The sequence below is a fragment of the Oryza sativa genome, chromosome 2 (assembly GCF_034140825.1).
Source record: "Oryza sativa Japonica Group chromosome 2, ASM3414082v1".
Lineage (NCBI taxonomy): Eukaryota > Viridiplantae > Streptophyta > Magnoliopsida > Poales > Poaceae > Oryza > Oryza sativa.
In genome coordinates, this window is record NC_089036.1 from 32057138 (window position 1) to 32080599 (window position 23462).

Sequence of the window (23462 nt, forward strand, 5' to 3'; positions counted from 1 at the left end):
TCCCTGGTGGGTCCTCGTGAAGTCTTCGGACCCGGTGTACTCCCAGGCGCCCCGAGCGCGTCGCTGGAGCGGCGCAATCCGACGACGGAAGTAGTCGCCGTACACCATGGCCCCTGTGAGCCCCTGGGATCGCAGGCCCGCCAGGCGGTCGAGGACGGCGTCATAGCCATCCCCCAGATCTACCGGCGCCCGCCAGCTGGAGGCCTGCGCCGGGGGCTGGCTCGGAAGTCGGAGGCGCGCTTCGTCGGCGAGGGGAGTGTAGAACCAGTCGCTCTTCCAGTCGTCCCACTTCTTGCGGAGGGCGCAGGGGATGTAGCGGTTCAGCACCGGCCCCCGTGGCTGGAAGTAGCAGCCACCGACTACCGATGGCGGCGACACCGACTGCACGGTGAAGAACCACCGGAACAGCCGAAGAGATGGGCGCACCCCAATGAACATCTCGCACAGATGCGCGAAGATGGCCAATGTCATCACCGCGTTGGGGGTGAGGTGCGCCATCTGGAGATCGTAGAACTCCAGAACATCCATGAAGAAAGAAGAAAATGGCGGAACCAGCCCTGCCATTGCAAAGGGGAGAAAGAAGACGGACCGCCCCGGGTAGTCTGGCGCCGGGCGTCCCTCGCCCAGCGTGACTATCTCCCGGCCGGTGGCAGATTCCGGCATGAAGCGGCGTGACAGCCCAGCCTGCCTCTCGCTCACGATGCGGGAAGGCGGCAGCACGCTACCATCGAGCAGAGCAGAGCCCCGTGCCATGGCGCCGGAGGAAGAGAAGATTAAGAGCGAGCGCGTGTGGCGAAGGTAGGGCACAGGAAAGAAGGAGTTAGGGCGCAAGCGGCGAAGACAAGGGGAATAATGGCGAAAGGAAGGAAACAGATCCCTTCCTCAGTGCCTTTATACTCTTGCCAACGCTGTGCCCGGCTCCTCGCTTCTCGCGCCCACTATTTCGCCCCCTTGTTTTTCGCGCCCACGCTTCCACTAATCCCATTCGCCCGCTTGCGGCGCATGAGGTGGATATGCGGTTGTGGCAGTCGAGATAGATCATATCGTGCGCGCGTTAATTACGCTCGCCGACCGAAGCGACGTTACCATATCTCCAGACGAAACGAATCGCCATGTCAAGATTCGTGTGCTACTCAAGTAATGTGGCAGTCTTGAAGAGACTGCTCATTGTTGACAGCCGAGTTACCATTGCCGATGTGCGTGGTTTGTGACCGTTGGGTTTCTGCCCAATTGTGGAGACCGGTCCCACCTGTCACCAGGCCTTAGGAGTGGCGTCACGCCCGACCGTTTCCCTTAAAGAGGGCGATCGCCCTGGCTTAACGCCGGGGGCTACTGTCGGTGACATGGGATCAGGAGTATCATGACTAGAGGTTTGAGGCAGACACAATCGCACACGTGGCCTGGCACCCCCGAGGGACGTCGGGCCCGAGGGTGATGTGTTCGCCCTCCTCTTAGTCCCCCCGAGGGGGTCGGGCCGCACCCGCCTCGGCCCCGAGGGCCGAGGCACCCCGACCCCTCGTGGGTTTTTGATCCGCGTGTATGGGTTAGGTGAGCACAGTGGGGCTCACCTAACCACATTTATTGCGGTTTGGCTGAGCGTGTCACGCCGCATGTAACGCAGTGCAGTGCACTCGTTTATCCGGTCTGTGACCAGTCACAGACCGGTCAAATCGCGGGTTAGGTGGCGACAGGCGATCTGACGCACGCCTCGCCCCATCCCGTCAGGACAAGGGCTTCTAGGCGCTCGTCCCCAGCTGGAGCTAGCGTGTTACCTCCCAGAGATGGCACGTTAGTCCTGGTCAGATATATGCCAGGCTTCATCCTAACCATTACAGGCAAGATGTTGTGTGAAGAAGGGCGAACATGTAGATTGCTAAGCTGACACGTGGTGGACAAGAATGACCGACGTGACTGGTCTGACACCGGTCATGTCGTCAGCAGACAGCCACGATTCCACGTCGCACCTGCTCCCGGCGAAAGTGGAGGTAGTTGTGGGCCGTCTCATCAGAAGGTGACTCGGACGGCAACTATACAAATCTCCGTCCATTTATGAAAAGGTGGGGTAAGTCCCCACAAAAAAGAGAGAAATGGTGCATGTGGTATCCCCTTAAGATATAAAAGGAGGACCTAGCCCACTGAGAGAGGGGACTGATTTTTCCAGATAGGGAACCCAGAACAAGGGAGCGGCTGGCTCATACTTTGTAGCTCCTTCATACACAGATCTCCCAAAACACAGGAGTAGGGTATTACGCTTCTCAGCGGCCCGAACCTGTATACATCGCCCGTGTCTTGTGTGTTTCCTGTCTCGCGAACCTTCCACATACAGAGAGCTTAGAATCTCACCCTGAGTCCCCGGCCGAACCGGCAAAGGGGGGCCTACGCGGTCTCCCGGTGAGGAGCCCCACGCTCCGTCAGTCACCTATCCCAAATTGCTCCAGGCCAAGCACGCTTAATCCTGGAGTTCTTTGGAGATCGGCTTCCGGAAAAGAAGTTGCAACTTGTTGATATGAGTATTCTATTAATTCTATTAAGCCATAGGCTGGGATGTTACACAATTCTAGAAAAAAAAAGTATAGGATACATATGAAAACTATTGTTCAAACTTTAGGTGCATTTTGTATATTCAATAAAGAAACTGGTTTTAGCGTTTTCCAAAGCTAGAGTAGGTTTGCTCTTCATTTTTTTTAAAAAAAATGTAGGTTTGTTCCGGTGTACACTCACAACTTGCATTCCCAAATATCAACCTTTTGTCACTACATTGGAGATCTGGAATATATGAAATTCTAAACGAAAATGTTGAAATTAAGGAAAATGTTTGGGTAGTAAAAGTAGACATATCACATATGGAAGTTCTACAAGGGCTAGGTGGCAAAACCGCCAAAAACCTTGTCCGCCGTCGTCTTTTTTGCGCAAACTTCCACACCACCACGCCATCACCACCTCCACACCGCCCTTGCCCCCTCGCTCTTCTTTTCTTCTTCTTCTTCTTCTTCTTCCCCCTGACGCTCTCACTCCCACCCGCTCGACCACCACCACCGCCTCCTCCTCCTCACCTCGCACCCCGCAAAACCTAGCCCCAGGTCCTCTCCTCCCCTCCGCCTTGCCGCATTACCCCCAGATCCACCGCCTCCGGCCCAGATCCACCCATGCGCCTCCCGGTGCTACTCCCGCTGCTGCTGCTGCTGCTCGCCGCGGCAGCGGCGGTGGCGGCGGCGGAAGCGGCGACGCTTTCGGCGAGGATGGTGCACCGGCTGTCCGACGAGGCTCGGCTCGCGGCGGGCGCGCGTGGGGGGCGGCGCTGGCCCCGTCGCGGGAGCGGGGATTACTTCCGCGCGCTGGTGCGGAGCGACCTCCAGCGGCAGAAGCGGCGGGTCGGCGGCAAGTACCAGCTCCTCTCCCTCTCCCAGGGCGGCAGTATCTTCCCCTCCGGCAACGACTTGGGCTGGTGAGCTACACTTCCTGCCTGGGCTACGGTCTCGCCCCTCTAGCCCCCTTCGGATCTTACTGCATTTCTTCCTCAGCATTTTTAATCTTCTGTTGTACTGTAGATGCAGTAGCATCTCTTCGCAAGTTCACATGCTGTAGTAGTTCAGTTACTTCAGTAGTGCTATAGGACAGCCGATATAGAACAATGCGCTACTATTTTATCACAAACTTTTGTAGTATTTCTCGTTGTGTAGTATGGGTTACATTGTGAATTTGTGATGGGCCAAGCAGCCTTGTGCAGAGTCAGTCGTGCTTAGGTTGCGCTCTGAGTTGTGGAGTTTCTTCTGTCTTTGGATGGATGTGCAGGTTATACTACACTTGGGTGGACGTTGGGACGCCAAATACTTCCTTCCTGGTCGCATTGGATACTGGAAGTGACTTGTTTTGGGTGCCTTGTGATTGTATCCAATGTGCGCCATTGTCCAGCTACCATGGAAGTTTGGTATGCATCTCTTTGTGATCAGTAACGTCATGTTAAGGATATACCGATGCTCTATATGGGGATGTTCGTGGCAATGTTAACAGATTATCAAATTTGTTTCCTAAGAAATTATTTCTTCGCGGAGGGTCTGTTTAGATTGGTGTCATTTTAAACCATACCATTATTCGGTAAAATTAACAATCATATGTCTGCATTTAGTTTTCTACCAAACATTGGTAATATCTAGAGAATTTTGGCAATATCACATTTAATCCATATAAAAAACTTGGCAATGTTGTCAACTTGCTAAAATTTTGGTATTGTCAAATTTTAGAATGGTTTATTTTGGCAGCAAGCTGAACATGCCTGGAATATACACCACAGGTCTATGAAGTCTTAATAAGTAAAACATGCAATCATTACATGAATTTGAACAAGCAATTCAGTAGCATATATGTTTCGCTATTACTTTTATTGATTCTTGTAATTATTCTGCCAGACCTGTGAACATGCAAATTATATTACTTAGCTCAATTTCACTCTTAATTTATCTAAATTTGCTGATGTTGGAAATATAAGTACAAATCTAATGCTGATCATAAATTATTGAACATTTCAATAGATCAGTCTAGTAGGTTAGGTACCCACTAAATAGAGACTAGGTGGCAACTAGGTGGGTCTAAGTGGTGACTAGACTGGGGGATGTTGCTGGCGACTAGCCGTTAGTTGCAGCCTAGGCAGCCGTCCTGGTGAACTCTGCAATAAATACAATGCAAATAAGTTTCAGACCAAGATGCAGTAGCTGTTTTGGCACTCTCAGGTCAGGTAAAACTAATTTTCCCCATATTGTCCACTCAGATGATAAAAAACAATTTAGACTGCAATTTTTAGCTAAGAGGCAAGTTTAGGGAATACTCCCTCCATCCACAAAAGTTAGACATATTTCACATTTGAGCTTTTCCAAATAAGTTGTTCCTATTTGTAGTCTTTATGCATCCAAGACTTAAATGAATAGATAAATTAAATGTTTGATTAGAACCCAAAGAGTTATCTAAATACTCATTGGTTGCATGCTTGCATTCACTCCTTGATTTTGTAACATGCAAGGTGATTTAATTTCTCCTTGGTCTTGATGACAAAAGTAATATGTGTAACTTTTGTGGATGGAGGGAGTAACACTTAGTTACGGGATTGCAGGTCTACGAAGTTGATCTTCAAGTTTAGGAACCCAAATGGCAGTTTGTTAGAGGTTACTTAGTTTGTTAATTCTAAATTTCTTATGATGCTAAGTAGTATATATGAAGCACACAAACAAGAGGAATTTGTTTTATATTTTAAAGCAGGTTTAGCACTTATTTGGAATAATTGATTGGCAGGTGCTCCGTCATATGTGGAGCATCTATTATGCAGGATAGAGATCTTGGGATTTACAAGCCATCTGAATCAACTACAAGTCGGCATCTGCCCTGTAGCCATGAGCTTTGCTCACCGGCTTCAGGTTGCACAAACCCGAAGCAGCCTTGTCCATACAATATTGACTACTTTTCAGAAAATACAACCAGCTCCGGTTTGCTAATTGAGGATATGTTACACTTGGATTCTAGGGAGGGCCATGCACCTGTGAATGCTTCTGTCATTATAGGGTATGCTTCTTTGTCTTCTGCCCTTTTTTTTAACATTAACTATTGCTGGAGCAATAATAATTATCAGATTGCTTATTTCCTACTAGGGCATTCTAATTGAACAACAATACAATCACCTGCGCGCATGGCCGCATGTTTACTTGTACATTTACTGATATGTCAGGTAGCAGCATGCATCTGCATATAGAATGAAATAATTCCATTTTTAAACCCCTAAACTTTGCCGAATGTTCAATTGACACTCAACTATAAAATCATTTAACCCTAAAGTTAGAAAGCAAGGTGAGCTTACTCCCTAAGGTGGTCTCAGTGGGTGCTTTTGACATTGCTGTTAACATGGAAAATAACTCTACTGATCCACCTTCCAAAAGAACCATGCTTGCCTTAGGCCTTGTGTACATAGGTGGCGGTTAGGCCCTATCCTTTCCGTCTTTAAACTAGAAGTGTTAATTACCTTTATAATATTATCTCGTGGCATTATCGATACAACAAGTCATGAATGTACTCCTAGAACAAAAATGATACAAACTAGATGTTGTGCTCTAGTATGAAACACCTCTAGTTTAATGATTAGTTTGCTTAATGAAATTTACAACTTCATTAACATAGTGTGTATCCCTGTGTACAGCTGTGGTAAAAAGCAGAGTGGTAGCTATTTGGAAGGTATTGCACCAGATGGACTTCTTGGTCTTGGAATGGCAGATATCTCAGTACCTAGTTTCCTTGCAAGAGCTGGATTAGTACGAAATTCCTTTTCAATGTGTTTCAAGAAAGATGATTCTGGGAGAATTTTCTTTGGTGATCAAGGAGTACCTACCCAACAGTCTACACCATTTGTCCCGATGAATGGCAAGCTGTGAGTACCCCACAGGAATAGATATGTGTAGCAATACCATTAGTTTCTATTCTCTATTTTATGTTATCCATTTTGGGGGGGTCAAGCCATGTCCACTTTATATTGGAAGCAATGGATGTACTTCTTGACAGTTCCACTCACATGCTTTCTCCTTTTTTTTTCAGTCAGACTTATGCTGTTAATGTTGACAAATATTGTATTGGACATAAGTGTACGGAGGGAGCTGGCTTCCAGGCATTAGTAGACACTGGAACATCCTTCACCAGTCTTCCCCTCGATGCCTACAAGAGTATCACTATGGAGGTAAATATCTACTCCTTCGGAGGAATTCTTTTGGTGGATATCGCCTGTGCTTATTTATCATGAATTCATGATTCTGCAGTTCGACAAACAAATCAATGCATCAAGAGCATCTTCTGATGATTATTCTTTCGAATATTGCTACAGCACCGGGTAATTTTATTTTGAAATAATTGCTTCTGTTCCATTTTTGTGAGTAATATCAGACAAGCTAACCTAGCCCAAAAACAAAAAATCAAACAAGTTAAGATGGTGCAACCACTTAGTTTCTGCCACTTCTGATTTTATGAGTTGTTTGTTGCAGTCCTCTTGAGATGCCTGATGTTCCAACTATAACTCTGACTTTTGCTGAGAACAAGAGTTTCCAGGCTGTTAATCCTATACTTCCATTTAATGACAGACAGGTATGTACTTGAGTTGTAAAAAAATATCAGGCACTAGCACCAAAAACAGTCAGTTAAGGGTCATATTGAGTCATGTTGTGTATTGTGATCTATGCTTAGAAATTCCAAGTGTCTTCTTTTCCGCTACACTTTATTTCTCAAGTCCGTGCTCTTGACTCTTGAGTCTTGGAACTCATATCTGGCTTCATTTAGCTTCTTTCATAATCAAAAATAGATATATATAGGGCCATCCAAGCTAGCTGGAAGTACATTCTTTTCTTCTAAACATATATGTCCACCCGCACAGTTGTTAAATACTCGTGTTCCCATTTGATATAGCATTATGAATCTTATAGACATGGCTCAGTGGTTTTGACTGTTGTGCTGGGAGTAAAATGCTAATCGTTACTACACTCTGTTATTTCATAAATAGGTTTAAATAGGGTATCAATGCCGAAATTCCTTTTAAAGTTTTTTTGGGCAAAATGGCATGTATGAATATGACGCTTAATGATTTCTACTAGAATACTACTACTGAAATTTTAGGATTTCCTAGGTTCATTTTTTTGAACTTAGTAATTTTGTCCTTGTTGCATCTGCATGCTACACATATTGAACTCCCATGATTTGTTATTCCACCGCCAAGGGTTTGACAAAACCAAACTCTAGTAAGAATTACCAGTAGAAACCCATGTTACATTTGGAGCTGACACCTTAGGTATGATGATTAGTGCATCAACTCATACAAAATTAAAACCGTAGGTTATTAGCTGGATGTTGATGTTGTCTTGTTTTATTTATTTTTACAGGGAGAATTTGCTGTCTTTTGCTTAGCAGTACTACCATCACCTGAACCTGTTGGGATTATTGGGCGTGAGTACTTATATTTATATTGAAAAATCAATTGTTTTTGGTATTTTATGTTCTCTTACGAGACAATACTATCGAATGCAGAGAATTTCATGGTTGGCTATCACGTAGTTTTTGACAGAGAAAATATGAAGCTGGGCTGGTACCGCTCTGAATGTAAGCCAGAACCATGCCACAATAAATACCACAAAACTTCTAACTACGACGTTAATACGTTGCTGATCATCGTGATTTGCAGGCCATGATCTTGACAACAGCACGACGGTGTCCTTAGGTCCATCACAGCATAACAGTCCAGAGGACCCCCTACCGTCAAACGAGCAGCAGACCTCTCCGGCTGTCACGCCGGCTGTCGCAGGCAGGGCTCCGTCCTCTGGCGGATCGACGACTCTGCAGAACCTACTTGCTAACTCTAACATGCTGCTCTTACTGACTATGTCCGTGTTCTTCATCTCATGAACAACTCGCTGACAATGATCTAACTTATAGTAGCTCTGTAAATTGTATGTGCCTCGTATATGCCTATATGGTGTCTTTTTGTTGCTTAGAGAGCTCAGTAAATCAGCAGCTGCATGCTTCTGGGTGCCGTGCCGATAAGTCGTTTCCTGCGTGCACTGCGTGCAGCTGTATGTAAGTATATGTGTCGTGCATCCATGTGCATTGGAGCATGCGTATGAGCTGATCACCATGGCACATACATGGTGATCAAAATGAGCTGATCGTCTTTGTCTCCGTCTACTGTACACAAAATGAGCGTATCCCTGTAGTGATAACGCTGATGGGCGAAGAATCCCCTTTTGCGAGAGCTGCAGTGCAGCGTGCAGCCTTGCAGCAGGCGGTTTCTTGCGGCCCTGGTTTTGGCCTACTGCAACACACCACCCCGGCACAGAACCACCGTGCCACATCCACTGTACACACCTCCCCCTTCCTCTCCGTGCCTCTCTCCACACCACCACACCCCTCTCCTGTCCCTTCGCACCGCGCATTCGCCATTGCCATTGCCATTGCCTCCTTCACCATCGAGCCCCTCATCGGTCTCTTTGATTTGGTGTGTTATTAGCTCTCTGCTCTCTCCATGGGGGGAAGCATAAAGCGGCTGCTTAGCATGTTGTTGAGCGCGGTCAGTGGTGGGCAGAGGGACAAGGGGAAGAGGATGCAGCGGCGGCGGCAGCAGCAGCAGCAGCTACAGATCACAGTGGAGCTCAGGGTCAGGATGGACTGCGAGCGCTGCGAGCGTCAGGTCAGGAGAGCCCTCGCCGGCATGAGAGGTTAGTCCTCCGTCCATCCGTCCGTCCGGTTGGTCGTCTACCTGCTGGCCCTACGCATACTATGCCCCCCATTGTTTTCTCTGCTCGCTAGCATTGTGCCCAGGGCCTTGCTTTTCCATGTCCCTCGGCTCCTCCTGCGTAATGACCATCGTTGTCATGTCTGCTTAAGCTTTTCCCAGCACACTTTCTGCGAACAAATGCATCATCAATACTGTCAGACGAGCAGGTTGCGTTGCACCTTTCTTTTCAGCAATTCTTGGCCCCCAAACACGAATCCGTTGCAAATGCATAATAACACAACAATCCTAGTTCTTGATTATGGAGAGGGCATTGCATTTACAAGGTCATTTGTGAAGCTGCAGGGGTGCAGCATGTGGAGGTGAGCAGGAGGCAGCAGAAGGTGACCGTCACTGGCAGCGTGGACCCACACGAGGTCCTGCGCAGGGTCCAGTCCACGGGGAAGAAGGCCGAACTATGGCCCCAGTACCCTACCTACGGCAGCGCCGCCGCCGCCGCCGCCGCCGTGGTCCACTGCGGCCTCGGACCACCGCACGACAGGTGGGCACCCGCTTGCCACCCGAGGAACATGGACGCCGCCATGGGCGCCGAGCACATCGCCAACTTGTTCAGCGATGACAACCCCAACGCCTGCTCGCTCATGTGACGCCTACACCACCTACTGTCCGTCAGCATTGTGCTCCATCATACAGTTGGGTTCACTTCACTCTAGTTTGTTACTACTCTTTATTAGATAGTAGTAGGAGATCACCAGGCTGTGCTTATTTGAGGTCTAGATTAGCTTCCAGTAGTGTGTGCGGCAGTAAGCTAGCGATATGGGCCAAACTTTAAGAGGTTTTAATTACTACTTGTATGGTGCTACAGAATGGGCCAAAGTTTAGATGAAAACTTCCTCTGAATTTTAATCTCAGCCTGAGACATAGCTTGAAACATTGTGTGACACATCACAGTGGGGATTTCAGAAAATCTAGAGCGTCATTCAGGTTAGAAAGCTTGGCCGGATATTTAAGCAGTATCTACCAAGCTGGTTGACATCGAGCCAACGATATTTTGTTCTTTGCATCGCTCACTGGTAAATCTTTTGAAGTTTTATCTGATATTACAATGTAATGGGACATGAGAAATTGAGAGCTTAGAAAAGGTAGGAGAGGTCAGCATCTCTCGCCCTCACTTTTCGTTCAAAACTGCCTCCAAAAGCAGGTCGATCGATGATCATTAAGATATCTGAAAACTTTAGTACGTCATGCAGTTCAACTTTCCTCTCTCTACTCTGCCAAATTATTATTATGTTCTCAGGCAAAGCAGTCCAAGAGTAATGGAGTTGAGTGCACGATGACACCATCAGATACACGGGGAGAAACTAAAAAAAAGGGGGTCGCAGATGCTGAGGTGAAACCGGCTTTTGCACCAGTGCAAAGCCCCTCCTTTTTTGAGCTCATATCTGTTCTTCTAGATTGCTGTGTTCCTGGTGCGTGCAGACGTCTGCATCTTTTTGCGGTCTTGCAAGGTCGTTCGTAGCAATGGCTTTTGGGCGAGGTGGGTTGGCAACAGCTGAACTCTCGCCGGACCACTGCTATTCGTGCGGTCTCGTTTTCTGAACTTGCCCGATGGGATGCTCAATTGCTCATGCTTGTAGCCGCTTCGCTTCAGAAGTTCAATTGCGAAACTAAATGCTAGTACTAACATGTTGGCTACCATAACTAGAGTATGCGAGTCCATAATATCAAGAATAATCTATGTGATTTTTGAAAACATTATTTCAGATGATCTTTTTATTAGCGGAAGTGGGGGTTTGTCTTATCACGTTTTTTTAACTCCTTTCATTTTTACTTGTGAGATTTGTTGGTTATGTGCCCATGGACAAAGGCCGTAGATGTAATATATTTTCATTATCTAAAAAAAGAAAGAACAGTCCGAAGCCTGTTGGTACAGTTTAGACGGCACCGAGCTGGGCGCGATGGATCGTCCTGTGTTCTTTTTCTTCCCCGGTAAAAAAGTGTAGGAGTACTTGTTGATAGTGGAAACTAAGACATCACCCACTTTAAATTCACACAGCATTACTACTGTTTGTCTGTTTCTGCGTTAGATGAACCAAAAAGTGGAACAGAACCGGGCAGCAAAGACCAATTTATGTAGCTACTGCGTGTGTATGGCTGCTTAGTCATGTATACAGGTCCGTCCGGGACACCAACGCGGAAGTAACGTCTTTCATGCACGCTAGCACCCAAGGTCCCCAATCCCCCACACCCAACCCATGTGTCAGTCAGCGTGCAGGTGCAGCGCATCGCGCGCGACGCGCCACCGAGCGAGCGAGACGTACGTACGTCACGGTGCGCGGTCGTGATCAGTGGCCGCATTGCCGCTGCCCCCGCACGCGAGCCACGTACGCGCTGGCTGCCGCCATAATACGAGGTGTGTGTGCCTGCCTGCCTGCGCGCGCGGGCCGCGAGAGCGACGGTGAGCGCGACGTACGGGTTTGGCATGTTTCCTGCCGCTGCCCGCGGCCACCACCTCGTCCGATCAGCTCGGTCGCATATGCCAACGACGACTCCTCGCGACGACGCGATCTGTCTCCCATCCCACCGGTTGCGCGGTTGCGCTCGATCGATCGCGAAACGCGCGATAGATACTGGCGCCAATGCGCCATCGATCGCGGTCGAGGCCCACGAGGGTTTTTTTCCCTCCCCTCCCCAACCGCGCGCGCGGCCGTCTCGTTAGTTTCGGAGATTCGCCGTGCCACAGTACTGCCAAGGTTGGTGGGCGCGCTGATACACTGTACTTACTCACCTATACGTGTGCTTCCTCGTGATCTGCCTCGCGTTGCTGGTGACCCGTGGCCCCGCGGCGGGGGAGTACGTCGGACGGGCCGGTTTTTTTTTTTTTTCTGAGGATATGGTGGTGGCTGTCGTCCGAGGCGGGGGTTTAATTTGTCGAGCTCGAACAGAAACCCACAAAAGTGCACGCATGCATGTGATGAGGGGAGCTTCTGTTGCAGTCACATATTTTGTCACACGCGAGTGATATTTTGGTGCTGTCTCCAACCAACACCTGATATGAATGTGGCATCTTAATTACTAGATGATTGAATACAAGCGCGTAGGCAAATGTGGATATGTATGTCTCGTTGTAAATGGTAGAGCATATCATGGAAGTGATTCCAAACAAGAGCGCATGAAATAAGTTTGGACTTATCTTTTTCTAGGTTGTTTCAACTTATAAGGGATTCCATGTATTTGGGATTTATAATTAAGGTCAAGTTCATTACATTTTCCTTAAAAAAAATCATTCCACATTACTTACGTTACATGTGTAATGTGTTCGATGAGTAATTTCCCGATAATTTATGCATTATCAGCCTTCTTTTTTAAAAAAAAATAGTTGTGCTTGGCACAACAAAATGCACGGATTATTTTACAGGGCTGCAAGCTAAGGTAGGTTGATAACCTTAATACATAGGAGTAGTTTCTTCGAAGTCCTCCATCTTAAAATTATACTCCCCTTCATCTCATAATATAAGGTATTTCGTCTTTTAAATTTGTTCTAAAATATAAAATATTTTAGAATTACGAGACAATATTTTATTCTCCACCTACCAACATTTATACTACTTTAGTCCCCCACCATTTACTTTTATACTAGTTTATTTCATTATCTACTAACTTTTCTACTATTCTATTCTTTCACCTATCACCGTTCGTACACACCATCACATATTCTTTCACTACTTCCTTGATTTTTACTAAAAATGGTATATTTTTTTATATTATGAGAGGTTATAGTAGTTTATTATAGGATTAGACATATCATAGTCTTATAAATCTAGATAGGGATTAGGCATATTCTAATATTACGAATCTAAATGGTTTTTATTTAGAACACAAATTAAAAACATGTAATGCGAATCCAAACAATATTAGCTAAAATACTCTTATTCCCGGATCAACATAGATAAACTCGTGTCGTGAGTTTATTCGGCTAGAAAGGCACACATATATTAACTACTCCATTCGTTTTATATTATAAAACTTTCTGGCATTGCTCACGTTCATATAGGTGTTAATGAATTTATACACATATATATCTAGATTTATTAATATCTATATGAATGTGGACAATGTTAGAAAGTCTTATAATATAAAACGGAGGAAATATTTATGGACAATGTTAGAAATTCTTATAATATGAAATGGAGGAAGTATTTATACAGCTGCATGCTCGCATGCCACAAATCGTTGTAATGAATTATGTAACTTTAAATACACATAGTACATTGATAAGATTAACTAAGATAGTTACGTGTAATTCTCTTGCGTGTTCGCGAAATACATTGATGAGATTAAAAGTAGTCACACGAATGGCGATGGCGCCATCTTTTGGTACCTCTAATACTGTCGTCCGGTTGAATTTTTCGTGTATTCTCTTTCGGCATACATGTATCAAAAAATAGACCCGCGGAATTCCAGCCGAATTCTCCATGTCTTCTATTTCACCATACACGTAGCTCAAAACGGACACACAGAAATCGCGTAAGCGTTTTTTTGTCTTGTTTAAGGGCGGGCGCAAGAGGGGCCGGGTAAGCCTAGCAAAAGCGCCTTTTTAATCGTCCGTCCGTTGCAAGTCATCAGCTGCAGCCTCGGCCGCATCACATCTGAGCCGTCGAAGAGATTCCAGAAGAGGGGAGCGGACGGCCCAGATCGCGCAGCCACATTCCCCTCGGCCTCTTTTTATGCCCCTCCCCCCCTCCGCTCCTCCCGTCCTCCCCCAAAACCCCCCCTCCCCACCATCCAGTCTCCTTCTCTCTCTCCACATCTCGGGACAAGAAAGCCATCGAATCCGAGATCGCCGGGCGGGGAGTGAGGTAAGCGGGAGCCCATGTCTGGGAAGATGCTGGGGAAGCGGCAGAGGAGCCAGGGGACCATGCACCGGACGACCAGCATGGCGTCGGTGCCGGCGGCGGCGAAGCAGGGGCGGCGCCATGTGGTGGAAGGGCCACCACGGGCGCCGCCCGCCTCCCTGCTCGCTGGAGGAGGCCCCGCCACCGCCGCCGCCGCCGACCACGGCGGAGTCGAGACGGCGGCGTTCTTGAAGAACTGCGCCCTGTGCGGCCGCGACCTCGGCCCTGGCAAGGACACCTACATCTACAGGTACGCGGATCATCGCTTTTTTTGTTGTTTTTTTTTGTTTGTTTTATTCGTTTTAGCGTTGGGTTGCCCGGTAAAACTCTCGTTCGTTCCATGGATCGACTCTCTTTTAGTCTATCTTCTACCGAGTGTTTTTCTTGATTGAAATCCAAGCGATCTCCAGTTCCGCTTTTGCGAAGTGAATTTTGCTCCGCTAGTTCGTTTTCCACGTCAAGGTTGCACCTAGATCGAATCTTTTTATCATGTCTTGGGTTCTCCTGGTTTGTGAAGGGAAGTATTTTCGATCTGTCGTCTTCCATTGATTTTGGTGGTATATATGTCATGTTACCTCGTGTGTTGATTTGCAGTAACTATTATGTAATCTTTCATTTATTAGAGAAGTAATGCTGATCTGGTGCAATTATAAGCACTCAATACGGTCCGAGTTCATAGTATGGATCTAATTCTCTCCCATAGTTTAGGGGAATATTTGATGCGAATCTCTTCTTTCGGCGTATGATTTACTGTACGTCTATATTATATCTGTTTGGTTTACTACTACGGGTACTTGTTAGTTGTTGCGAATACTTGGATGCATTTTAGATTATGAGGCAAGCCTACAATACTGTAGTCACCTATGCAACGTATTAAACAAAGATAAGTGACCAATCAAATGACCTGTTCGTTGATTATCATATAATCCTGGTCACTTGGTACCACTTGGTATCATCAGCTTGCATTTCTTTAGTTGTCAGTTGTCAGTCTTCTCCATCAACTGAAGATTAAAGAAAAGAAAGCTCCTTGAGAGTGGAATAGAAGAAGAACGACATCCATTTTTTTTCTTTATTTTTTTCATGGTTAGCAATGGTTGTGACACATGATGCTAATTTGATTCCGTTTCTCTTGCAGAGGGGAGGTGGCATTCTGCAGCAAGGAGTGCAGGGAGTGTGTGATCGAGTACTACGAGCGCAAGGAGCGCAATTGCTCCCTCACTTCCATCAAGGACACCCCGGCTGTCTCCGGCGCCAGCGGCTCCGACCAGTCCGGCGCCAGCGGCAGTGAGACCGTCGCCGCCGCTTAGCCGGCCGCCGGCTGCAGGAGGAGGGGGGCGAGGGAGTGTCTCCGGAGGTCTTGGCTCGTCCCTGCAGATAGGAACAACAAACACCATCAAATCCATTCGCTTCAGCCTAGCTTAGACTGTGCAGGGCGTGTGCCATGTGGTACATGTCATGTTACAGGCTTTTGTAAATACAGCTTAGCTATTAGCTCGCTCAGATGAATGTGCCGGGCGGTCGTAACTGATGATGATGATGAATCATGGTTTCCTTTCATGTGTAAAGGAGAACACCATCACCTGAACTTGGGGTGATTGCAACAGCAGATTGCACAAATCTTCTCTCTCTTTTGTGGTGATCACCCTTTCTGCTCTTAATTTTGCACACTGGGTTCTTGCCAAGATGATGATGATAAGTCGTCCTAGGCGCCTCTCGCTCCGGTGATAAGATATACAAGCAGCAGGTAGGGCAAGTTATGGATCATGCAGTAGCTATATCTAGATTGTGAGTGCCGAGGCGGCTGCCTGCCAGTTTCAGCTGCGGAATTTGACAAAGCTACTGGGTAGGAGTAGGAGAACAAGTCTCGCCCTCAAGCGAATTAAGCGTAGTATATAGTGTGTGTACTAGCTACTGTTGCCTCAGGCTGGGAGAAAAGAAAGACAGAGAAGTGGTCTAGCTAGTGCTGGAGCAAACAAGACAAGTGCATGTTGTTATCCTGCAAATTCTAGACGGTGTGGTCCAGATCCAGGTGAGACACCCGTGATCCGATCGGCATTGATGCAATCAATCGGCAGCCCGGCCTACCTACAACTACATAGACAGCGCCACCGCTGCACGGCTGCACACTCCATATGCGTGCAGGCAGCGGCAGCGCTCGCTCGCTTTGACCGTCCGGCGACCGAGCATTTTCGCCGGGCAAAATGTGCATCATTCGATGCGTACAGTTTTGACACCTGTGTGTACTAGAGCCCGAAATTGGAGTCCAAGTGTTATAGTAGAGGAGATTGAAAGAGTCCAACCGAAACACTGTTCGTCTGCAAACGAGAACTGTACGGTACTCTGCGCTGTTTTTTTTTCCGTGGAAGAAGAGAAGATCGAAGAGGGGAGAGGAGGTTGGTCGGTACGGCGGCGCCACCGATTTTGATCTCGCCGTCAAGGCCGTGGCACCGTAACCGACGACGAAACGAACGTACACCGATGCCGCACGCCGCGACGTGCCGCGCCGCTGGATGGGCGGCGCTTCGCTGGTGGTGGCTGCAGCGGCCGTCGTCACGTACGCCGCGCCGCGCGGGCATCGTTTTCCAAGCGCGATTCGGCGGCCACGTACACCTACATACGTGCGCCATGACAACACCAACGCTAGCCTAAAGCTATACTGCTGACCGGTTGACATGGCATGGCGTGACACCGCTCGATACAGTATATCCATATCCCTATCCATCCATCAGCAGCAGCAGACGAAGATGGGCGCGACACCATGTCTTGGGAATCCGACGAACGAGCAGGAGTAGCAGTTTATTGCGACGCGAAGCAGGCCTATAAAAAGGCTCATTCACATCAATGGAGTAGTATACACTTGCAGCTTCTTCTGCCTGACAAAGCACACGGTTCACAGCTTCTTCCGCCTGACATTCTGACGCTTTACAGCTCCTTGTTGTATACGTTGAGTGGCGCGTCCTCCGAATGGTACGCAGTGGATCCCTATTATTCTACTCTCTCTGTTTTATAATATAAGGAATTTATTCTTCAAATTTATCCCGTGATAGTATTTTATTTTTTACCTATCCACTTATGTGCTATTTTATTCCTCACATATCACCAATTTATACTAGTTTATTTAATGTCTACTATCATCTTTTATGCTACTTTTCTAAAAACACAATATAAACACACACACCCACAACGCGAGCATACTTATCCCTATGAATACAAGCACACCATATCCCTACACACACCATATCCCTACAAAACAAAACAAAATGGGACTTATCCCTATGACCGTGTTTAGTTCTTGTGCCAATTTTTTTTAAGTATACGGACACACATTTGAAGTAATAAATATAAACTGATAACAAAACAAATTACAGATTTTGCCTGTAAACTGCGAAACGAATTTATTAAGCCTAATTAATCCATCATTAGTAAATGTTTACTGTAGCATCATATTGTCAAATTATGGCGTAATTAGGTTCAAAAGATTCGTCTCCCAATTTACATGCAAAATGCGCAATTGGTTTTTTTCGTCCATATTTAATGCTTCATACATATGTCCAAATATTAATGCGATAGAATTTTAGAAGTTTGAAAGAAACTATAACACGACCTATAAATCTTCACAAAATGGAGTAAAAAAAATGGCTTATGAAACAGGGTACTACCAGGAGGTACTACGAGGAGTATGATGTTCGATCTTCTCGGTTACGGGACGAATTGTCTGTGTCAAATCAGAAGTATGCAGAAAGTACATCGCTTTGTGTTATGGCATTGGAGCGTACAGTTTGGTACTCCATGGCTTTCGTGACAGCTGGCCTCCTGCGCAAGCCGCCTGTCTCCCCACAGTCACATGCCGCGCTGCCTACTTCACCATCTCCTGCGGTGGACGAGGAAACATCACATTCTTTAGGTGGTGTTTGGAAAAGAGGGACTAAGGGTGTGTTTGGATGGAGGGATATGGGTGGATAGGATATGGCGGCCCATTTTCTGTGGGTGTTTGGTTGCTCGGCAGGGGTGGGATGGGGCAGCCCAGGGAGGAATATTCCTCCCAGATGCTGGATGGGGGGATCCGGCCGCCCGAGCGCCCGGGTGAGCTAGGCGAGCGAGTCGTGTCACCCCAGGCGAGCGAGCGAGGGAGGCGGTCGCCCGGGCCCGACGACGACGACGACGGTGCGGGTGGCTTCGGCGGGAGGAGGTGGCAGCGCCTACGGCCGGCGGGAGGAGGCGGTCGCCGGCGACGCCTGCCGGTGACAACGACAATGCGGACCCGACGACGACGACGGTGAGCGCGGCGTCGGCGGGAGGAGGCGGCGGCGCCTACAGCCGGCGGGAGGAGGCGGAAGGCGGCGGCTGGCGGGAGTAGGCGGCCGCCGGCGGGAGGAGTGGCGGTGAGCTCTAGATCTATTGCTTTTTTTTTCTTTTTTTTCTTTTTTATATGTGTATTTATAATATGGAGAGGTAGTGGTGTAAAATTGCTACAGAATTTATAAAATGCATTATGCATTAACTTGATGGAGGTATATTCACCATCTCAAGTGAGAGGTGACCACACCTACAAATCCAACCTACTCCCTCCAACCAAACAAAAAATTGGATCACCAAATCCACCTTCATCCCTACAACCAAACAAAAAACTGGATCGCCATATTCATTCTACCAAACAAAAAACTGGATCGCCATATTCATTCTACCAAACAAAAAACTGGATCGCCATATCCAACAAAATATAGACCGCTGTATCCCATCCAACCTTGACCGTGAACCAAACACACCCTAAACACTTTAGCCTATCTCACAAAAATTTTAGTCACTATGGAAAGGACTTGTACTTTTGTGAGAGAGACTAAAGTTTACTCCCTCCTTCCCAAACACCACCTTTAATCACCTCTTCTACATCTATCCATTGCTTCTCAGAGAGAGTATTAAAAGCACGTAAGTATAGAAAATTCATCTAGCCGTGGATATCCGTGTCTAACGTTTTACCGTCCGTCTTATTTAAAAAGTTTATGAAAAAATAAAAAGAATTAGACACATAACGTACAATTCATGTTTTATCATCTAATAACAATAAAAATACTAATCATAAAAGTTTTTCAAATAAAACGAACGGTTAAACGTTGAACATAAACACAAGTGTAGAACTGCACTCATTTTGGAACGGAGGGGTACTGTACTACTACATGCACTTGTTGCGGCAGTAACACGACAGCCGCAATTCGATAAATCTGCACCAATTAATCTACTAACTAGTACTCCTACATCATGTTATGGTTTTTGTTGTACTCATGCTATTGTATATTTACATGTAATCACGGTTGCTTTGGTTTGCAGTTTGGTGGACGGCGACTCCCTGGTAATCTTACAAGTTACAGCAATTGATTACTAGTATATATTTTTCACATCAGACCGTCTTCTGATTAAAATATATTGATTGTACCTGGAGTCTGAAAGAGAACATTAGCAATCTAGCCGATAGATATAAAATTCAGTTAAGAAATGGATGCAGATTCCCCATTAGCTGCTCACAAAGAGAGAGATCCCATGTACTTTGGCGGGCAAGTGGTTGCATTTTGTATTATGATGTGTCGCTGTAACACACCCAAAAGTGAGGAGAAATGAGGCTTGTGGGGGCCATTGCTGACGACACGAATTATGGGCGGCACTTAACACTTCACAGTTCACAGGAGTACTGTCAATTAATCGGCATATTTCTTGTTTCTTTTCTCTGAAAAAGGTCACCGTTGGTGCAGAGTATTGTTTCACACACAGTTTGATTTTATGGAGTAACCAATTCCAAGTGGAAAAGTAGTGTAGTATAGATAATTAGCACAACTGTGAACCATTTGTGTCTACATTCCATTGGTTCTTTTGCCCTTTCTTCATGCTCAGGAGGCATAATGAAAAGTATGCTAGAGGAGCTAGAGTAAAGGTCTCGCTCCAATTGGTATATGTATTTTTTCAGTCAGTATCAATTATAATAGCCAGGAGACAGTTCTATGTCCTATTAATAAACAGGATGCATATATATGAGCATATCGGTTTCTAATTTTTGAAATAGTATAAATGCATAATAGGGAAATGACTGTACCTGCTTATAGAGTAGTGGAGCAGTATATGTGAAGACTCTTCTCGGTCCAAATTATTATTAATTTGTGGGAAGCAACAAAAAACTGAACTATTATCATATAGGAGTATGCTACATCCTGAACTTTTCTGACTATGATACCGCACCAGAGCCATGGCGTTTTCTTAACTTCTCTATCCGGAACGGCCGGAGAAACGCATGTATGCAAAGTGATGTGCAAAGATTAGCCCCGGCGATAAACAAAAGGGGCACAGACGATGGATGTACAAGTGTCTAGTCACGGGCTCACGGCACCATCATGCCGCCATGTGTTGTACGTGCTGTCTACTCGTAGCAAATTAAAGTTGGTCTCGCCGCATGCCCTGCCTCTGCCTCGGTTCGGTGGTGACCAACTGACCATCTGTTGCACGTGCAGTAATTCCTCCATCCGACCATGCCGCGTGTCGCGCCTGCCGTTAGGGCTGTCAAGTGTCAACAAACTGAGCTCGCTCGAGCTCCTCTGCTTAAGCTCAAACCGAGTATATTCGACCTTTAAGCTATTAACGAAGTTTAGTCTAGCTCGATCAAGCTTGAACTTAGCCATAATAATTATCTTTTGATATGTATAATTGGTAGTGTGGTCCACGCATATTGTGCAGCTAACAACATTATATTTTTCTCACATAAATAACACATATATTTCCATATTTTATTATTGAAATATATTAAATGAAAAACTAATTTTAATTATGTAGTGATTTGACCAAACTAACCAATATGCAATTTTCATATTGTATTGTATACACGTGATAGTTATCCTTATTTTTTAATTATAAATTTCAGTTATTTATATATAGTATTCCTATATAAACTCTAGACTCTTCTTTCAATATTTCTTATTTTTATACTTTGAATTTCATTTGTTTCTAAAATGTATTTATATGTGAACTCTATACTTGTCGACGTTTTTTATCAAGACTATGGTATTTGTATGGTATGGAGATCGTTGGTACCAGGGTATATGCGAGATTGAGGTAAAAGAGACAAACAAGGATTTTTATACAGGTTCGAGCCCCTTATCTAACAGGTAATAGCCCTACTCCTGTTGGCCGTAGCTAGTGTTACTTCATATTCATCAGAATTACACAAGTACAGTAATTGGGATAACCTATGTAGTTGTCGTCGACTTGGCGGCATAGATAACCAACACGTAGTCGATGACAAGGTAGTTTTCCTCCTTAAGTACGAACTCATCGAGATCAGAGATGACACTAGATTCCTCTTGTCGTCCTCCGTAGGCATATATTAGGTTTGACTAGGCTTATTTTTGATGTCGATGTCTGGCGGCGTGTGTTGGTGTCTATTCTGACTTGTATGTCGAAGTGTCTCGTTGTTTCCTCTCTTCCACTGGAGGGTCTTATATTTATACCCATAGACGTCCCCTTATCTAAGTAGAACTAGAGAGACAAGTATGAATACGATCCGAGTAGTCCTTGTCGTTTCCATACAGAAATCTACTCGTCCTTTCTTATCCGGAACTCCTCCTATACACGAGGCATGATTCCGTATAAAACTTGGTATATTGTGGGCCCCGCCGAGCCTTAGTCGATTACTATTGGGTATGTGGTATCCATAACCATGACAATACTCTTTTCCAGTATTTTTTTCAATTCCGAATTTTAGTTATTTCTAAATTGTATTTCTATATGGATTCTTACCTCAACTTTTAACTTTCTTATTTTTAATTCTGAATTTCAATTAGCTCTAAATTGTACCGGTATGGACTCTAGTGTACTCTTCCAATATTTATTTTATTTTGTTCCAAATTTCAGCTATTTTAAATTGTATTTCTATATGGACTTGATTTTTCTTTTTCTACAATTAATAAGAGAATTTCTAAGTCGTGAGAGTGAGCATGGAGGCGTTTTTTTCTATTACTTTAATAAGTTAATAGACTATGTAAGTTAATTGTACTAATAAAAAGTAGGAAAGGACTAGGAAAAATGTATGCTCCTAACACATACTAATTTATGTGTAGATAGGTACTATTGTAGTATGAAGCACGACAAAGATATGGTTTTTACGTGACAACCTTTGCGAAAAAAAATCACGAGTGCCGATGAGCAATAATCAGTACGTATCGAGGGTTGATTACAAATGCAGGAATTACAAGGGCGGTCACACTCTCCTCATACGATTTACAAGAGATTATAAGAGGGAAAAGACCAAGGCCTAATAAAGAAGACTTGATATATTGCATGCTGAACTCAAATTACATATATAACAATTTCGCCTCGAGACTAATATCCCTCGTGGCATAAAATAACATCAATCACCCCAAGAGTCTCACGTAGATAAAATCACCGCATTCTTACATATTGATTGGCCATAACGAGTATCTTGTATCACAGTCCAAGAGTGAAAGACCATACTTCATGCTAGCTAATAGGGGAACTGGGAAGATTTGAAACCATACTAGTAAACTTTTCTGATTATATTTTATATTATTAATTTATCGAATTAATAAGATCAAATTCATTAGAAGCTTGAGCTTGACCTGACAAATCTTGCAAGCTTTGTCTTAGGTTCGGTCTAGACTTATTTGGAGCTCAAGCCAAACTTTAATCAAGCCTAACGAGCCAACCTCGACCTGCTCGCGACTCGCAAGCCGGCGTTTTTTAACGAGTTGCAAAGAATACCTGGCAAATCGCCATTGGGGGCCCAGATCTAATTTTCAACCGGCCTCGGCCTCGACCAGGTGTACTGGTGCGCCGGTAATGGCTCCAAAGTCCAAAGCTGGAATCATGGAAAAAGTACGCCCAAGGTCCCTCAACTTATCATCGAGTTACAAAATCGTCCCTCAACCGCAAAACCAGATACCGGGCGTCCCTTAACTAACAAAACCGTTGTGACCCCGGTTTTATCCAACGTGACGACTGAGTTAGCGCGTGGGCCCCACATGTAAGATGCCAGGTCATCACCCTATTTCCCCTCCTCCCTTCATCCTCTTTCTCTCTCTTTTCGCAGGGCAAGCAGCAGGGCGGTCGACGGGTGGGGAGGAAGCCACCGCGTGCGCGGGGGGTGGGGGTGGGGAGGGGGGCGGGGGTGTCCAGCGCCCCGCGAAGGCAACGCCGCCTTCTTCTTCGCCTCTTTCCGGCTGCTGAGCGGAGTTGCTGGCGGCGGTTAGCTCCACCACATGTCGCCGGGCTTGACGCGGGGGATGCAGATGGCAGTAGGGCCATGTCTCGCCACGCAGCAGCCGTCG

The 23462-nt window shown here is 45.9% G+C and overlaps 3 protein-coding genes and 1 long non-coding RNA gene across 4 annotated transcripts; all 4 read left to right on the forward strand.

Annotated features, from left to right (window-relative positions):
• Window positions 1-2963: 2963 nt before the first annotated feature.
• On the forward strand, window positions 2964-8506 carry LOC4330744 (aspartic proteinase-like protein 1). The gene is made up of 10 exons (XM_015768301.3): window positions 2964-3445; window positions 3793-3928; window positions 5318-5550; window positions 6179-6406; window positions 6571-6709; window positions 6789-6859; window positions 7011-7110; window positions 7899-7962; window positions 8044-8115; window positions 8198-8506. The coding sequence occupies exons 1-10, from the start codon at window positions 3147-3149 to the stop codon at window positions 8416-8418; spliced, it is 1563 nt and encodes a 520-aa protein (XP_015623787.1). The 5' UTR covers window positions 2964-3146; the 3' UTR covers window positions 8419-8506.
• A 351-nt stretch (window positions 8507-8857) lies between these two features.
• Window positions 8858-10301, forward strand: LOC107279923 (heavy metal-associated isoprenylated plant protein 20). Its single transcript, XM_015768302.3, has 2 exons — window positions 8858-9227; window positions 9590-10301. The coding sequence occupies exons 1-2, from the start codon at window positions 9035-9037 to the stop codon at window positions 9889-9891; spliced, it is 495 nt and encodes a 164-aa protein (XP_015623788.2). The 5' UTR covers window positions 8858-9034; the 3' UTR covers window positions 9892-10301.
• A 3693-nt stretch (window positions 10302-13994) lies between these two features.
• On the forward strand, window positions 13995-15767 carry LOC4330745 (FCS-Like Zinc finger 3). The gene is made up of 2 exons (XM_015768607.3): window positions 13995-14389; window positions 15275-15767. Exons 1-2 carry the CDS (start codon window positions 14118-14120, stop codon window positions 15444-15446), a joined length of 444 nt encoding a protein of 147 aa, XP_015624093.1. The 5' UTR covers window positions 13995-14117; the 3' UTR covers window positions 15447-15767.
• A 1219-nt stretch (window positions 15768-16986) lies between these two features.
• Window positions 16987-18645, forward strand: LOC136355365 (uncharacterized). The gene is made up of 2 exons (XR_010739579.1): window positions 16987-17106; window positions 17791-18645. It is a non-coding gene; the product is annotated as an uncharacterized lncRNA (long non-coding RNA).
• Window positions 18646-23462: the final 4817 nt, after the last annotated feature.

Bases quoted from the DNA above. Each gene is read 5' to 3' on its own strand.
- LOC4330744 (XM_015768301.3), top strand. From the start codon at position 3,147: ATGCGCCTCCCGGTGCTACTCCCGCTGCTGCTGCTGCTGCTCGCCGCG. The intron at 6,860-7,010 runs GTAATTTTATTT...TGTTTGTTGCAG, and splicing joins GAATATTGCTACAGCACCGG to TCCTCTTGAGATGCCTGATG. The intron at 8,116-8,197 runs GTAAGCCAGAAC...CGTGATTTGCAG, and splicing joins GGGCTGGTACCGCTCTGAAT to GCCATGATCTTGACAACAGC.
- LOC107279923 (XM_015768302.3), top strand. From the start codon at position 9,035: ATGGGGGGAAGCATAAAGCGGCTGCTTAGCATGTTGTTGAGCGCGGTC. The intron at 9,228-9,589 runs GTTAGTCCTCCG...GTGAAGCTGCAG, and splicing joins AGCCCTCGCCGGCATGAGAG to GGGTGCAGCATGTGGAGGTG.
- LOC4330745 (XM_015768607.3), top strand. From the start codon at position 14,118: ATGTCTGGGAAGATGCTGGGGAAGCGGCAGAGGAGCCAGGGGACCATG. The intron at 14,390-15,274 runs GTACGCGGATCA...TTTCTCTTGCAG, and splicing joins AAGGACACCTACATCTACAG to AGGGGAGGTGGCATTCTGCA.